Here is a 16,480-nt window from a genome sequence, read left to right on the forward strand (position 1 = left end):
CAATGGCTCTTTAAATCATCAGGACATGAAATGTGACAGCCATTTATCACTTTTATGAGGCACTACTGCCTGGCTTTCCCCTGGGAAGCATAGAGGTGCTGTGTTCTTTGACTGTCTTGCTTAAAAAAGGCATGGCTGTATTTCAAGTGCTTCCCATTTTTGGGTGCCTGTCTTCTTCAGCTGTGATTACAGTACATTCTTAGCCTGACTAAATCTGATTTGAGCTTAAGCCATTCTGAGGTCCTGTTTCCAAGATGTTTTACTTGACCTTCCCAGATATCCAGAGTGTGTCCATGAGCTTGGTTCTTTATTGTCAGGAAAGGAAACTTCTGCAGACAGAAGTAATACAGCACTTAATTGTCCATATTTTGACTGTTCAGTGTATTCCCTTTAACAGTAGAGATTTTCTCCTGACCAAGGCCTCTCATAGGGAGGGAGAAATGTGCAATCATTCTGAGGATAGCAGGCAAGAAGGGACGTTTCTGAAAGCTGCCTGCTCTTTACAGCAGCCTGTTCAAGGCCCACTGAAGGTCTCTTTGCAGTGCTCTCAGCTGATATGTTTTGTTTGAGTAGGTTATGCTGTTTCCATTCCAGATGTTAATGAGCATTAATACTGGACTCTGGGATGTATTCAAGTGTTGTGACATGGCTTTGGACAGCTTCTTGCTCTCCAGTGAAAGAGGAGGGCAACGAGCCAGGGACTGTTTGTAAATAAGCTTTATAGAATAGTTTATTTCCTCATTAAATTGGGGTTTAACTAAAGCACTGATCAGGAAGCACTGATGTGCAGACAGAGCTATTTCTGGTTGTAAGATCAGGAACTCAATGTGAAATAGAAGCTGTTGAAGAGAATAGCTGTACATCATGGTGCTGAACTGGAGAACCAGGCTCATCAGTAGCCTGATTGCTTCTGCTCCCCAAAACTCAGGTGCCCTTGCAAAGCCAGATGCCTCACTGGTACAGAACCAGGACTAATTGTGAGGACAGAAGGTTCTCACATGGTCTTGGAAACCAGCAAAAGAGCAGTGCTGGTGCTGGTTAGTACCAGTGGAGACACCTTATGTGAAACATGAAACTGAAAGGAGGGTGGCAGCTTTTGGGAAGTCAGCAGGTGTGTTCCTGGTGATGTTTGTCAGCTGTTGTAATGATGTAAGTTGTTTCCTGGAGCATTAAAATCTCTACTCTGCCCTGATCAGGCCCCACCTGGAGTGTTGTGTCCAGTTCTGGGCTCCCTGGGATAAAAAAGACAGGGATATCCTGGAGAGAGTCCAGAGGGGCTACGGAGATGATGAAGGGCCTGGAGCATCTCCCCTGTGAGGAAAGGCTGAGTGAGCTGGGGCTGTTCAGCCTGGAGACAAGAAGACTGAGGGGGGACCTGATTAATGTTTATCAGTATCTGAAGGATGGGATGCAGGGGAAATGGGCAGCCCCTTTTCAGTGTCTGTGGGGACAGGACAAGGGGCAATGGCTGCAAGTTGGAGCACAGGAAGTTCCACAGCAACGTGGGGAAGAACTTTTCCCCAGTGAGGGTGAGGGAGCCCTGGGACAGGCTGCCCAGGGGGTGTGGAGTCTCCATCTCTGGAGAGATTCCAGCCCCGTCTGGACGCCGCCCTGTGCAATATGAGCTGGGGAGCTGCTTTGGCAGGGGGTTGGACCCCATGAGCTCTCCAGGTCCCTTCCAACCCCTGGGATTCTATTCTATTCTATTCTATTCTATTCTATTCTATTCTATTCTATTCTATTCTATTCTATTCTATTCTATTCTATTCTATTCTATTCTATTCTCTGATATTTTTTTTAAGGAGTTGGTGGTGGGTTTAAGAGAAAGGGGTGGAAAATCAGTACTGTAAAGCTCTGACTTTTAAACTACCAGGAGCTATTCTTCTCCCTGTGCAGGTGGCTTTTTAGAATTTCTAATATATAATCATTGTTTTGCAGAGCAAGTCTGGAGAGTATTTGCAGAGAATATTTGTGCACCTGTTGTTTTGCAAATATGTAGTCATTGAGTGTCTCCTGTAGTCTAATATTCACTTGGAAGACTTAAAGAAAAATGAGAGTGTTCCACTGGTATTTCTAAATGATGGAGTTTGGTATTATCAAGTAGAAGCCCCTACCAGCCCCTATGAATTGCCAGCTGTGTTAAATGGTCTCCCTCTTCCTATCTTTTCAGCATTAACAATAAACTGCAACAGCCTGAGGCAGCTGCTGGGGTACTGGAATATGCCATGAAGCACTTTGGAGAGCTGGTGAGTCCTGCTGGGTATCTCTTTTCTTCATGTCTTAAGTTTTTGTATTGTTTCATTAGTGTGTGTGGTGGTGGGGTGTGTTTGCAGGCCAAGATGTCAAGGTTCTGTGCCTGCTTACAATATTGCTTTGTTCACACTGAAGGTGCCTTGCTGCCTGTGGACATGTGTACTGGGTACTCCACTGTATACTGGCTGGGGAAGGCTCAAAGAATGTGGGCAGTAACCTGGTTTGGAGGAGAATTTACCAGCTATCATTGATACTAAATGTAGCTGTGGGGAACTAGCAACATCCCCTGGGGTGGGATTCTGTGTGGGTTTGACCTAGGCTGGAAAAGAAGTAATTCTTGGGAGAGGACTTCAGAACATCTATGCAGCTGCTTGTGAGTGTTTGGGTGGATGTTACCTAATCCTGACCTCACTCTTTAGCAGTAATGGACTTCTAGAGTAAATGTACTGCAAAGCAGAGCTTGCTAGAACAGGCAGGGAAAAGAAATTAAAAAGAGCTGTGAGCTCTATTCTCAGAAACTCACTTCAAATAGTGTGACTGAGCTGAGAAGTTAAAGGGACTGGTACATAAACCTCCTAAGTGGAAGACCTGGCGTGCAGAGCATGGTTTACACTGACCCTGCCCAACAGGGCTGGGAAAAGAATCTGTTCTGTAGCCTATGTCAAGACAGGAGCTGCCAAGGACTGAGCAGAAAAACACTGGCAGAGGTCGGTATGGAAAAAACAGCAAGGAGGTTTAGTTCTTGAAAATTAGAAATAAATTCTAGAAACAAGGACTGGAGAAAAGTTTGTGCAGCTGATAAGGATCACAGCTTGGCTTACTGCTAAGTTACAAACCAGAGCCTTGCCTTGTGAGGGCTGCTTACACCCCAACATTGTACATGCCTGGTGCATTAAAAAATGCCCTAGCAGTAGCCAGACACACAGTGTGCTCTTTGGGTTTGGGGTGATTTTCCAGTTAGTCATTCTGTTCCTGAACACAGGACTGTTGTTCTTGTCTAAATGGAAGCATGTGCAACAATGGGAAATGGAATATTTTATAGATTTACCTTTTTTCCTATTCCACTCATCCCCCTCTCCAAAACAACCCAACAAAACCCCACCAGCTACTGAGGCAGTACTGCAGTGGCACTGAATGGGGGGTGATGGAGTATTGATCCCTCTGGTAAACCTGAATTCATTGCTCTGCAGGTTCAGCAATACTCAGGATTCCTATTTCTGCACTAGCTCAGGGCTTTCCTCTGTGTTGTAGAAGTCTGTGTGGGTATTTAGAATAAAACAAGGGCTAAGCAACCACCAGAGACATGGAATGTTTCAGGAAGAGCTGCAGTAGTTAATATAGAATAGTGAATATCAATTCCACTCTTTATTGTGAGGGTTTTTTTACCACCTTAGGAAATTCAGGCTACCTGGTATGAAAAGCTTCATGAATGGGAAGATGCTCTGGTGGCCTATGACAAGAAGATGGACACAAACAAAGATGATCCTGAGCTGATGCTAGGACGGATGCGCTGCTTAGAAGCACTTGGGGAATGGTAAGAAGGGTCTGCCTGGAGACTCTCTTCCAGGTGAAATTTGTTTGCCTGAGTTCCTATTTAATCCTGCTTACTTAATAGTTTGAGTATTTCCAGTGACTTCTTACTTTGTTTATTGATACCAAAATTGGTAGTGACATCTCTAAGCCTTTTGGGACAGGACACCTGGTGATTTAGGGTCTCTCTTAGGGAGAATCTGTAGTCTTACAATCAGATCAGCCCCATTTGTAACAAAGGAATAAATTGTAAATAGATGGGACTTCTCAGGAAACATTAACTGGGCAGCACTGGTCAAAACCAATCCTAACAGTTTCTCACTGTGGCTCTCCTTTGTAAACTGATTCAAGCATGAAAGACTTGGGCCTCTCCAGAGTGGGTGGTCTTTTCCACAGCTGTTAGTGAACTTGTCTGCTTCCCAAGAGTCACTTGGGTGGAAGATGATACCAAATAAAATTTACTCCCTAGAAAATCCTATTGCTCATCTTGTAGATGGCTGAGTTCTTCATGAGTATCTTTCTAGTACTTGTTAATGTTCTCTTGGTGAGCATTTGGTATTTCAAACCTTGGTTAAATGTGTGTTGTCAACATGTACCTGATTAATTAGAGTCAGAGTGTGTGAGAGGATGAGCTAGTAGTGACTTAGAAGTTGCTGCTTAACTGGGGTTCTGCTTCTCCCCATTCACTGGGAAGAAGATAATTGGAGCTGGCACCCTGTGCACCGTGGCATGCAGTTCTACCTGGGGGCATGTGTGATTTGGGGCAGGTTCCGCCTTTCTCCTGAACTTTTCATGTCACTAGAGCTCTCTCCTGATGGGTCCTGACGTGAACCCATGGGGTGGCACACAGACAGGAGATTCCTCTTCACTAAAGTCATTTGACTGTTAGAGAAACAGAGCTCTTTGAGTAACCAGATTCTGACAGCATTTTTCTGCCCTTTTCATTTCTAGCTGAGGCTGAGGCAATACTGGGTGTAGCTTTTTCAGCAGGAAGAAAAGAGATCCTCTTACTGACCAGTTTCTCAGTCACCTTTTTCTAGGAGTCAGCAGTTCCCACCAGGGATTTACAAAATTCCTTCCTCCAGCAGGCCACGTGTTTGTGTAGTGTCCTCTCTGAACCTCCTGCTTCTCCATATATCCATGACAAATACAGTACAAAAGGATGCTTTTCTTCTCTCAGAGCTGGAGATTGTGCATCTGTTGGCAGTCTGTGGTGATGAGAGTGTTCACAGCCTCACAGAGGTTTGTGTTCTTGCTCCTGTGGAAGTGCACTCTATCTCTGAATAGATTTTTTTACAATCCAGAAGTACCTTTGCAGAGTGCCCCCCAACTCGCTGTAGGTAGGTTGGCCATGAGCCAGCAGTGTGCCCTGGGGGCTGAGAGAGACAATGGGATCCTGGGGGCATCAAGAGGAGTGTGGGCAGCAGGTCACAGGAGGGGATCCTCCCCCTCTGCTCTGCCCTGGTCAGGCCCCACCTGGAGTGTTGTGTCCAGTTCTGGGCTCCCTGGGATAAAAAAGACAGGGATCCCCTGGAGAGAGTCCAGAGGGGCTACGGGGATGCTGAAGGGGATGGAGCATCTCCCCTGTGAGGAAAGGCTGAGTGAGCTGGGGCTGTTCAGCCTGGAGAGAAGAAGACTAAGGGGGGACCTGATTAATGTTTGTCAATATCTGAAGGATGGGATGCAGGGGGAAATGGGCAGCCCCTTTTCAGTGTCTGTGGGGACAGGACAAGGGGCAGTGGCTGCAAGTTGGAGCACAGGAAGTTCCACAGCACCGTGGGGAAGAACTTTTCCCCAGTGAGGGTGAGGGAGCCCTGGGACAGGCTGTCCAGGGGGTGTGGAGTCTCCATCTCTGGAGAGATTCCAGCCCCGTCTGGACGCCGCCCTGTGCAATATGAGCTGGGGAGCTGCTTTGGCAGGGGGTTGGACCCCAGGAGCTCTCCAGGTCCCTTCCAACCCCTGGGATTCTGGGATCCCCCTGAGACTGAGGATTTCATGGCTTGGCAGCCGTTGTTCAACTTGACCGTTGGTGCTGCTGGAGTCACAGTATGACCATTAATCCAGACCTGATGCTGTGCAGCATCATTATTTCAGTACTTTGAGCAGTGACATTTTGAAAGTGCAGCCAGAATACCCTTAGCTGTTTGTCTCCTGATGCACTGTGTCTGCGAGAGCAACGCTGTATTACAGCTGAGCTCCTCTTGTACTGCTGGTGCTGGGTTTGGCTTGGGTTTTCATTTGTTCTGTTTAGTTTTGGTTTGTTTGGGGTTTTTTTTTCTGCTGGCCATTAAGCTGTCAGAACAACTGTCTCGCCTGCAGCAGCCCATCAGTTCTGTTTGACTAATCTTCCCTTTTGGAAGGGAAGAGGATGATGGTAGAGGAGGCGGGTTGGCCTCCCTCACAGTTGGCAGCTATTCCACTGCTACAGAGTATCCAGCCTGAAGAAATTCTGGAACTGCAACACCCACAGTAATTGGTTTGATCAATGGACCATCCACAGTTGATTTAAAAAAAAAAAATAAATATATATATATATATATATATATATATATATAAAAAAGAGTCCTGATGCTTCCTCTCCACTGGAGATGAAAGATTCAGATCCCCTCTGAGATATTGCCCTGACAAGTCTTCAGACAAGGTTAGAGCACCACTGATTCTCTAGCCTGTGTCTTCAGACCTATGATGTGTTTATCCAGAATGCTGGCTTGCAGGAGCCAGGCACCGGCTGTTCAGAGCGTGTGGCCCTTGTACTGACACTTGCAAAACCAAAAAGCTAAACATCCCTTGTGTGGGGGACAGCAGGATGACCATGACTAGCAATGTGTCCTCATGGCCAGGAAGGCCAATGGGATCCTGAGGTGTATTAGAAGAGGTGTGGTTAGGAGGTCAGGAGAGGTTCTTCTCCCTCTGCTCTGGCCTGGGGACACCACCCCTGGGATATTGTGTCCAGTTCTGGGCCTCTCAGCTCAACAAGGACACAGAACTCCTTGAAAGAGCCCAGTGCAGGGTGACCAAGGTGATGGAGTGGAACCCCTTCCTGATGAGGAGAGGCTGAGGGAGCTGGGGCTCTTGAGCCTGGAGAAGAGGAGACTGAGGGGTGACCTTATTAATGTTTATAAATATGTAAAGGGTGAGAGTCAGGAGGCTGGAGCCAGGCTCTGCTCAGGGATGGCAGCGACAGGACAAGGGGCAGCGGGTGCAGCTGGAGCAGAGGAGGTTCCATGGGAATGTCAGGAGGAACTTTGTCCCTGTGAGGGTGACAGAGCCCTGGGCCAGGTTGCCCAGAGAGGTTGGGGAGTCTCCTTCTCTGGAGACATTCAAACCCACCTGGCTGTGTTCCTGTGGGATTTAGTCTGGGTGATCCTGCTCTGGCAGGGGGTTGGGCTAGATGAACTTTTGAGGTTCCTTCCACCTCCTGCTGTTCTGTGGGTCTGTGATAAAAAGGGTGATGGGGCTGACGGTTGTATCTGTGGAAAGTGGTCGCTTAACAAGGTGGAATTCTTAGAAGGGGTTTTTTGCTGATCTGAAATTGTGGCTTCTTCTTAGGGGGCAGCTCCACCAGCAGTGCTGTGAGAAGTGGACACAGGTCAATGATGAAACTCAAGCTAAGATGGCCAGGATGGCCGCTGCCGCCGCCTGGGGTCTGGGTAACGTATCCGCGTGCCGTAGCCTGTGACAGCCCACTGTGTGGAACCACAGGGAGTTTGAACTTACTCCAGAACTGCAAAACAAATGAAACAGCAAAATCCAAGAACAAAATTACTTACACTGGGATGTGAAGTGTCACTCAGTGCCAAAGCCCTTTGGAAAACCTGCGTTTGCATGAGGTCTCCCAGTGTGGTCTCAAGGGATGAAGGGACTTACTGCCCCGAGCAGACACCGGTTACTTGATGTCGGTTTATGCTGAATGTAGCTCAGACTTGAAATGAGATTAACAGAATTTCTCTGATTTGTGGCAGACTCTTGCAAACTGGAACAGCATCTGTTGAGCCTGTTGATAAGATTGGGAGAAGAGCTCCTTGAGAGTAGCCCTGATGAGAAGGACTTGGGGATTCTGGTAGATGAGAAACTTAACATGAGCCAGCAGTGGCTCTTGCAGCTCACAAGGCCAACGGGATCCTGGGCTCCATCAGCAGAGGGGTGGCAGCAGGGACAGGGAGGGGATTGTCCCTCTCTGCTCTGCCCTGGGGAGGCCCCAGCTGGAGTCCTGTGTCCAGAGCTGGGGCCCTAGTGCAAGAAAGATGTGGGACTGGTCGAGAGGGGTCAGAGGAGCCACGGAGATGATCGGAGGGCTGGAGCAGCTCCCCTACGGAGAGAGGCTGAGGGAGCTGGGCTGGTTCAGCCTGGAGAAGAGAAGGCTGGGGGGGGACCTCATTGCAGTCTCCCAGTCCCTGAAGGGAGCAGAGGAACAGGAGGTGAATCAGCTTTTTAAAAGGGTAGACAATGGCAGGACAAGGGGGATGGATTAAAGCTAAAGGAAGGAAAGTTTAAATTGGATATTAGGGGGGAAGATTTTTACAGAGAGAGTGGTGAGGGGCTGGAACAGGCTGCCCAGAGAGGGAGTGGATGCCCTGTCCCTGGGGGTGTTCAAGTCCAGGTTGGCTGGGGCCCTGGGCAACCTTGTGTAGCTCCAGGCCTGGAGGTTGGTGGCCATGCCTGTGGCAGGGGGGTTGGAGCTCTATGGTCCTTGGGGTCCCTTCCAACTCATGCCATTCTATGATATGTGTGTCTGCTGAGTAGACAATTTTAGGTGGACTATGTCTCTAACTGGTCCAAATATCAGTATTTATTAGAGAAGCTTCTGAGTCACCTGCTGTTTGCCAGCCTTTGCTGAGAAAACGAGTCTTTTGCTTTGTGGGACACTCATTAATTCAGATATTCTGGAAAAATCAGCTTTTCAACTTTATCATCCCAGGGAATGCAAGAACCTTTTCCCTGAAGATACCAACTTGCTTAGAGGAAACATGCCTGGCTTTGCTTGTCTGTAACTCCCTGTGTGTGGCCATACAGCTTCCCTGCCTGTAAATACACACAGTTTCTGTGCAAAAACCAGCCTCTGCCAAACAAAAGCCCTTAGAGAGCTGACTTAGATTTAGAAGGACTTCACAGCGTTCAGGCCTAGTCACTGATGTCTGAGCACTGTAGCATGGGTCTGCCCTCACCTTGCAGAGAAGGCTGTTGTGTCACTGAGATGTGTCTCTCTGCAGGTCAGTGGGACAGCATGGAAGAGTATACCTGCATGATCCCACGGGACACCCACGATGGTGCTTTCTACAGGGCTGTACTGGCTCTTCATCAGGACCTCTTCTCACTGGCTCAGCAGGTAATTATCTTCTTTGTTGGCTTCCAAACACCTAGCTTAAGATGAACTAAGTTATATTGCTGCAAGGAGACATCCTGTTTTAAAGCAATTTGCTATAATCCTCCCAGTACCCAAAGGGACCTGCAGGGAAGCTGGGAATGACTGCTTGTAAGGGCAGGGAACAATAGGACAAGGGGCAATGGTTTAAACTAGAGCAGGGCAAGTTTAGATGAGACATGAGGAAGAGGTTCTTCACCCTAAGGGTGGTAGATCACTGGCACAGGTTGCCCAGAGGTTTGGTGGAGCACCCATCCCAGGAGACATTCATGGTCAGATTTGATGAAGCTCTGAGCATCCTATCTGGTTAAAGGTGTCCTTACTCACTGCAGAGGGTTGGACTAGGTGGTCTTTAGAGGTCCCTTCCAACCCAGTGCATCCTATGATTCTATGATAACCTCTGCATTGCCTAATCACCTTTCTTCCATGGATGTATTAGATGTTTGTGGTTGGTATCTCGTATTTCCAGCGACACAGCAGTGACTACCTGTACACACAGTAGTGGTTTGGTGCTGCAGGGAGTAAGAATGCCTCAGTCATTCTTAAGCTTCTTTACTTTTAGGTCTGTTTTCCAGACAGGCAGTGCACAAGGACTGTCTCAGCAGAGGTTCCATTCCTCAAGGCTCTGCTTAATAAGAGGTGTTCATGCCACAAGACTCACATAAGATCCTTCCTTGGTGTTCTGTGCCCTTCAGTGAAGTGCTCATATATATCATGTACCACAACTATTCCTCTAGGTTTTTCTGGTAGCAGTGTTAAATCTTAAACTGAGAGGAGAAATCAAGGCAAGGGATGGGTCTGTTAAACAGCCCCATCTGTATGCTTGTTTGTCACAGAGGAGATTTGCAGAGTGACTTTTTTCCCCTCTGTAGATGTGAAACATGCTGTTTACGTTCCAAGGAAGCTCAAGTACCATTTCTCAGAATTCTGTGTTGGCTTGCCAGCTTAGATAAAGGAGTAATTCAGTCTGCTCTGTCAAAACCCATACATGGATTTTTGGGTGATGTGCACAGTAAAATTAGCCAGGCATTCAAAGCAGTAGAGTTTGTGATTAACCTTTAACATTTTGGGCAGGAAAAACTGTAGATGAGCGATTATATAATGACTGGAACCAGAGCAGGATTTATTTCATGCTTGAAGAGCTTGTCTTAGTTGGAGGAAGAGAAATGGAATTTGCTGTCCTGTAAAATTCATAAAACCCTGTTGGGTTACATAAACCAGTGAAAGCTATTTTCTATCACTGAGACATTTCTTGAGGCTTTTTTGTAACCAACTCTTGTATAAAGGTGGTTAATGATAACCTCTCCAGTGACAGGGGGATTAGAAATACCACAAGCTTGGATTTGGTAGAATCCAATTTGATAGACAAACGTCAGTCAGCTTGTGCAGGGGAGAGAGGAAGGTCCCCAGCTGCCCCATGCCTGCCCTGAACACTGTTTCCCTGTCAGTTCTTTCCATGGATAACATTTTTTCCTGGTTCTTCTTGGAGAATGGGAACAATTCCAGCTTTGGTTAGGAGATGGAACAGATGAGTAGCAGTTCCAACAGTTGACTATAGGTAAGGCATAGCACCTTTGCCCCAATATCTTGTTCTGTTTCAGTGCATTGACAAAGCCAGAGATCTGCTAGATGCTGAGCTGACTGCCATGGCTGGGGAGAGTTACAGTCGAGCCTACGGGGTAAGTGTTGAGCTCTCAGCCTTTGTTCTCCTTGGTGCTGCTTCAGGCTGTCTCTACAAGTCCCATGAAAGTTCTGAGGAGTGCTTGTATCAAATGTAAGACCTGGGTAGGCCCACAAGCTTAAATGGCTCTTGTCAGATAAGAAATGTAACTTTGTAGGAGCAGCTTTGGGACAAATTAAACAGTGAAGTGAACTCCTCCCCTCAAGAGAAATAAGAATTGACATTTAGAAAGTTTGAATCAGCAAATAGTCTAGATACCAGTATATAGCAGCCTGTTCTTTACCTGCTGGGCAGCATATGTACTTAAGATTTTGATGCCAAAATACTGCTCCTTAATTATAGATGTGTTGTGTAGTGATTGGGATGGAATGTGATTGTTTCCTTCAGGCTATGGTGTCCTGCCAGATGTTGTCAGAACTGGAAGAGGTTATCCAGTACAAACTTGTACCAGAACGCCGTGAGATCATCCGCCAGATCTGGTGGGAGAGACTGCAGGTACATCTATGGAGGGATCAGGGATGGAGGTGCTGATGTGCTAGTGTGAACAGCTGCCTTTTGAACCAGTGTGATGGCTCAGCACACTTCCCTGGCTCTCTCTATCCCAGTAACGTTCCTGGTTACGTGGCCACATGCTTTCCGACTCCGTTGCGCTTGTCCTGGGGGTTTGGGTTTTGGGGTGGCTTTTTTGGTTGATGTCTACTGATTTAAACCTTGTCTGTACAGAATGCAGACACCAGTAAATCTCCACAGCTGCTTATCTCAGTCTGGGATCACACCTGGAAATACTGGTTTGGATAAGGCTACTTTGACTTTTTACCTGGCTGGCTGCATTTTAAGAAGTGAATTCTCTCACAGAGCTGGAAATGGCACAGAAAATTTACAGATTAGTAAAAGATTGTCCTATTCCTTCTGGACCTCTTACAAGAAGATTTCCAGTTGATTGGCCCTGCCTTCTTACCAGACCATCAGCTGTGTGGCTTTCCCTGCATTCGAAGTTGGTGCTTTTCTTACTCAAACCAGCAAAAATCCAAAGCACCTCTGAAGGCCTAAATCAGCCCAAATATTTTTTGAGACTATTTCCTCACAAGAAGCATCCCTCCAGTGAAAGTGAACATCATCAAATGAAGTAGTATTTACAGAAATACTGTTTAAAAAGGTGATTCCTGCAAGGAAAGGAGCAGGGAAGGAAAGTAAATATTATGGTACCAGCTCTTGATAGAGTGCCTGGAGGAAGAGCTTCTCCCTGTGCTGAGTTCTTTGCTGTGGCTGCCTCCTTAGGAAAGGCTGTTGCTGCTGAGTATTTTTTAGCTGTTTGGGAAACTGTGACAAAGCTTTTAGTCTCCCATCTGCATTCCTGTCTGGAAAAGCTCAGGAGCTTTCCACTGGGGTGGAGAAGCAGAGAGTGACAGGAAGTGTAATGTCTGAATACAGCTGTTTATAGTCCTGAAAGCAGTACATACAGTTCTTGCACATTTTATAGCTGCTTTTTAATAAATGTAAAATGCCTAGGGGATGAGGTTTATTTGGGTGTTAGGGAACATGCTTTGCTTAACTTCCCAGCCCTCAATTTTGGGGAAAAGGAGAAAGGGAAAGAAATAGATGCTTTGGTGCTAAGGTGCTTGCTGCCATTGGAAACTTTCACTTACCTCAAAGCTAAGTCATCTCTGGATCAATACAAACTTCAGAGCATCACTGTTACCCTGAAATACTTGGCAGTTACAGTAAGCACTGTGTGTTTGGTTGTTCCTGTCCCTTCCACAATATTTCTCTGTAGCATCCTTGAATGTTTGAAGGACTCATCCTTGTCTGACTGACAGTGTTACCATGCCTCTCCTTTCAGAGAGACAAGAACCAGATGATGCTCACACAAGCAGCGTAGCAGTTGGAACTGCAGTTTCTGGCAGAGTGTCAGTTCAGTCATGCCAGTCTCTAAAAGCAACCCATGCAAGGAGAAGAAAAAGGCCAATAACAAAAATATCTCTGTAACCATTTGGTTTCATACCATCTCCATATTGTGACTGGTTACTGTTTAAACCAAGAATAGGCTTTAATACTAGGTTGAGAAGTGTTATAAAACTCTTTATTCATTTTGGAATTTCACAAAGAGCTTTTCTGATTTTTGGATGCATTTCTGCTGCAGAAGCTTTTCTTCTTTTGCCATTAGAGGATATCATTACACTGCAATTAGCTGGCTACAGAGAATCAGAGTCAAGGACTTAACCTTCTTCACATGTTGCAGTGTTAAAGAAATAGCCAGCTAGTTGGTAATGTTGGCCTGCTGTGAATTATAGGTACTGAAGTCTCTCCACCTTGGGAAAAGTCCCTTCAGATTCTGAATTAAGACTGTGGAATAGGCTGGAGATAAAAGACTAAGAAGTCCTCTCTTCCTTTTCCTCTCAGGGCTGTCAACGAATCGTGGAAGATTGGCAGAGAATCTTGATGGTCCGATCTCTTGTTGTGAATCCTCATGAGGACATGAGAACGTGGCTCAAGTATGCCAGCTTGTGTGGCAAGAGTGGGAGACTGGTGAGCATTATCAAGCTCTACCCTCTACAGCAGATTTTTCAGACAATTGGATTTGTTGTGCTGCTTCGACCTTGAGCATTTCCAAATGCTTTCATTGCCTGAGTGGATGGGCTCTGCTCTGAGGAAGAGACAGGTTGGAAATTGAAATGCTAAAATTGTAACCAGGATAGATTTCATGTTTGCAGCCAAGGATATTTCTGTGGGATTAGTATTATACCCAAAAGCCTCAGAGCCAGTTTTTTTATTACATGCTATACCTGAAAGTTGTTAGGCAGCACTGGTAATTATTAATAATAGCTCTCTGTGCTAAACACTCCCTCAGATCTCAAATGTGATGTTGTTATCATTGAACATCACAATCCTATTTCAACATTCACCACAAGATTTATTACCAAAAATAATTGGAAGAGAGACTTCACACTCTCTACTGGCTTCTGAAATGAGACTCTGATGCTCTGATCCCAATGAAGACATATGGTTTATCATGTGGTATTCTTATGAGTCAGGGAGTGGTCATAAGGCTGCTACGCCTGTGTTTTATGGGGAGGGTCAGAGGTATTTTCTGGTGGCAGGCAATTCTGCAGTCAATATGAAATGCAGGTAAGAATGAGCTTGTTTTGACTTGCTTTTTGCTCTTTGCAACTTCAGGCTTTAGCCCATAAGACCCTTGTCCTGCTCTTGGGAGTAGATCCATCTCGACAGCTGGATCACCCGCTGCCAACAGTCCATCCCCAGGTGACCTACGCCTACATGAAGCACATGTGGAAGAGCGCCCGCAAGGTACACAACACCCTGGTACTCTCTGTGTTTCACTGCTCAGGTTTTGTGTGCATCAGCTCTACATAATCCTCACAGAACATAATTAAGGCTGAAGGCTTTATTGTTACTCACCTAAAGATAAAAGTAGCTAATCCCTTTCCCTGTGCAGAAGAAACGCTTCCCAAATGTTCCTTGAAAACACTGTAGTGACAGAAAAAGCCTGGCCCTGATTTTATTCCCTCCATGGAAAGATTCTTTTTGCTAAACAAGTGTCAGGTACCTAAGGGATGCAGGTGAGATTAATGGTCAATGTTAGTTCTTCAGGGTTTTCCTGTGTGGGCTTGGTACTTGACTTTTCATCCACTGCTCTGGTCTCCAGGTCTCCACGCTGTACCTGGGGTCAGGGTTGCAAGCTGAAAGAGGGAAAAAGTAAGGGTTTTTTTTATTACCAGTTTTAGGAAAGTATCCTGAACAATTTGTACTTAGTAGCTGAGCAGAACTGACTTTTATTAAGGACATTATTGAAAATTTCTAACTGAAAGACAGCTGAAAAGCACATAGGGTTTTGTCACGGGAACAGTTTGGCTGCAGAGAGCCTGGGGTGAATGTTTTTGACATTGCAACACAGGGAGAATTTACATAATCAAATCCAATAAGCTCCAGGCTGGATAACTTATCTTTTTTTTTAATATACATTAAAGCCTCCATTTATCCTCATATTCTGCCACATCTTTTTTATTTTTCCTGTCTTTGGGATTTCCAGACTGGAGCAGAGCCATTGCTATGGGAGTGTTGCCATGACCTAACTATTCTTTAGTTGAATTTAAAAACCAGAAGCAGCTGCTGCTGAGGCCCTGTTCTTTGTAAAACAGCATAGTGGTCTCTTACTTTCTTCAGTAAGTGACCCAAGAAGCATATGGGTCTTCTCTGCCTGCCTCTTTGAATCAAAGTGGTCTTTTCCATGGGTTTGTTTGGGTTTTTTCCCCTGTGTTAGACCTGTGATAAATAGACAAGATGCTGGAAACTGCTGAGGCTGTAGCAAGCAGAATTAAAGAAGGCACAAAGATAAAGGGGGTGGAGAAAGAGAATGTGTCTAAATAAACTGATGTGAATGTGGCAAAAAAACCCAAGCAAAGCAGCAAAGATGAGAAGGAAGAGCAGATGTGGTTACAGTCACCTTCTCTTGCTCACTGAATGATTTCCTGTTTAAATACAGTATATAAGCTTTGTGCTTAGGAGCTTCTGGGTTTTTTTATCCCTCCTCCTTTCTAACACATTAGAACTGGGTGGTGTTTTACCCTAGAGCTGCACACAGGTCTGAGCTGCCTTCTGCTGGAAGGGCTGGCACAGTCACTCAGTCCTTTGTGGCACTTTGGTCAAGGCTTATTTTTGAACCTGATGGTTCAAGGTGCAGGGCTGTGGCAGCAGCAGCTGTGTGAGAGCACAGCACAGTCTGTAGTCTGGAGTGAGACTGAAGTGTTTGTTTGTACAAAGCACATAGGGAATTCTCCTGGTACCAGGAGCATCACATGGCTGGGTGTGTGCTGATGCCCTGTTTTGAGTGACATCATGAATTACATCACTACATAGAACTATGTATTATTTATGTAGACCAGAGTTTTATGTAACTGTAACTTGATTTGGTATCCTAAGTAATGAGCTGCTGAGCTGATGTGGGAGGAAATGACCATTTTCTCTGGCTAAGGAGTTCCACGTTGCTTGGTTGACCTGAAATGTTTTCCTTATTGTCCTTTTGGCACTTGCCAGATGCAAAGGGAAAAAGAAAAGTGGCTTTATGTGGTTCAGCACAGCTCTGGGACAACAACAGGCCTTGCTTTGGTGCCCAACTCAGGGCAGAGTTAACTTCACCCTGGCCAGAACCAGGACACTGGCATCTAGCTGGAAACCAGCCATACTGTGGAGCTGCACAACAGTGTTTTCTTAAACAACAGATAAAAAGATGGAGAATTAAAGCCTCATGTGGTTCTTCTTACAAGGACCTTTGCCAGCAGCTGTGTCTAGAGATGTATACAATAACAGGGCTGCACACAAACTTGGGGATTCAGTTGTTAAAGAAAACTAACTGCTTTCAGTCTTAAAATGCTCTGGCTGTCAGCTTTCAGTATCAGTTTTCAATATTAATGGAAACTGAAGAGCAGGTTGGGTGTGCCTAGATATGAGAGGGGCACGTAATTGTTTGGCAATATCTCCTTGTCTGTTTTTGGCATAACAGCATAATTATTTATAAGACTGTTATTTTCCCCCCACCTTCTAACCAAGTGTCTGGGTTACAAGGTGTGGAATGCACCCTGTTCATACTGTGATACCTTCTTCTATTTCACCCTGGGCTAATACCCTTTCTCCTGACA

At 45.8% G+C, this 16,480-nt stretch overlaps 1 protein-coding gene across 1 annotated transcript in view; it reads left to right on the top strand.

The window, feature by feature from the left end:
- Positions 1 to 16,480, top strand: part of MTOR (mechanistic target of rapamycin kinase) — a 67,420-nt gene that overhangs the window by 29,730 nt on the left and 21,210 nt on the right. Inside the window, exons 21-28 of the mRNA XM_084274653.1 lie at positions 2,171 to 2,246; positions 3,648 to 3,787; positions 7,333 to 7,438; positions 8,999 to 9,109; positions 10,747 to 10,824; positions 11,214 to 11,321; positions 13,227 to 13,352; positions 14,001 to 14,132. Of these exons, the coding sequence (XP_084130779.1) occupies positions 2,171 to 2,246; positions 3,648 to 3,787; positions 7,333 to 7,438; positions 8,999 to 9,109; positions 10,747 to 10,824; positions 11,214 to 11,321; positions 13,227 to 13,352; positions 14,001 to 14,132 (877 nt within the window). The remainder of the gene's footprint in view (positions 1 to 2,170; positions 2,247 to 3,647; positions 3,788 to 7,332; positions 7,439 to 8,998; positions 9,110 to 10,746; positions 10,825 to 11,213; positions 11,322 to 13,226; positions 13,353 to 14,000; positions 14,133 to 16,480) is intronic.

Source organism: Gallinula chloropus (assembly GCF_964237585.1).
Source record: "Gallinula chloropus genome assembly, chromosome: 23".
Taxonomy (NCBI): Eukaryota; Metazoa; Chordata; class Aves; order Gruiformes; family Rallidae; genus Gallinula; species Gallinula chloropus.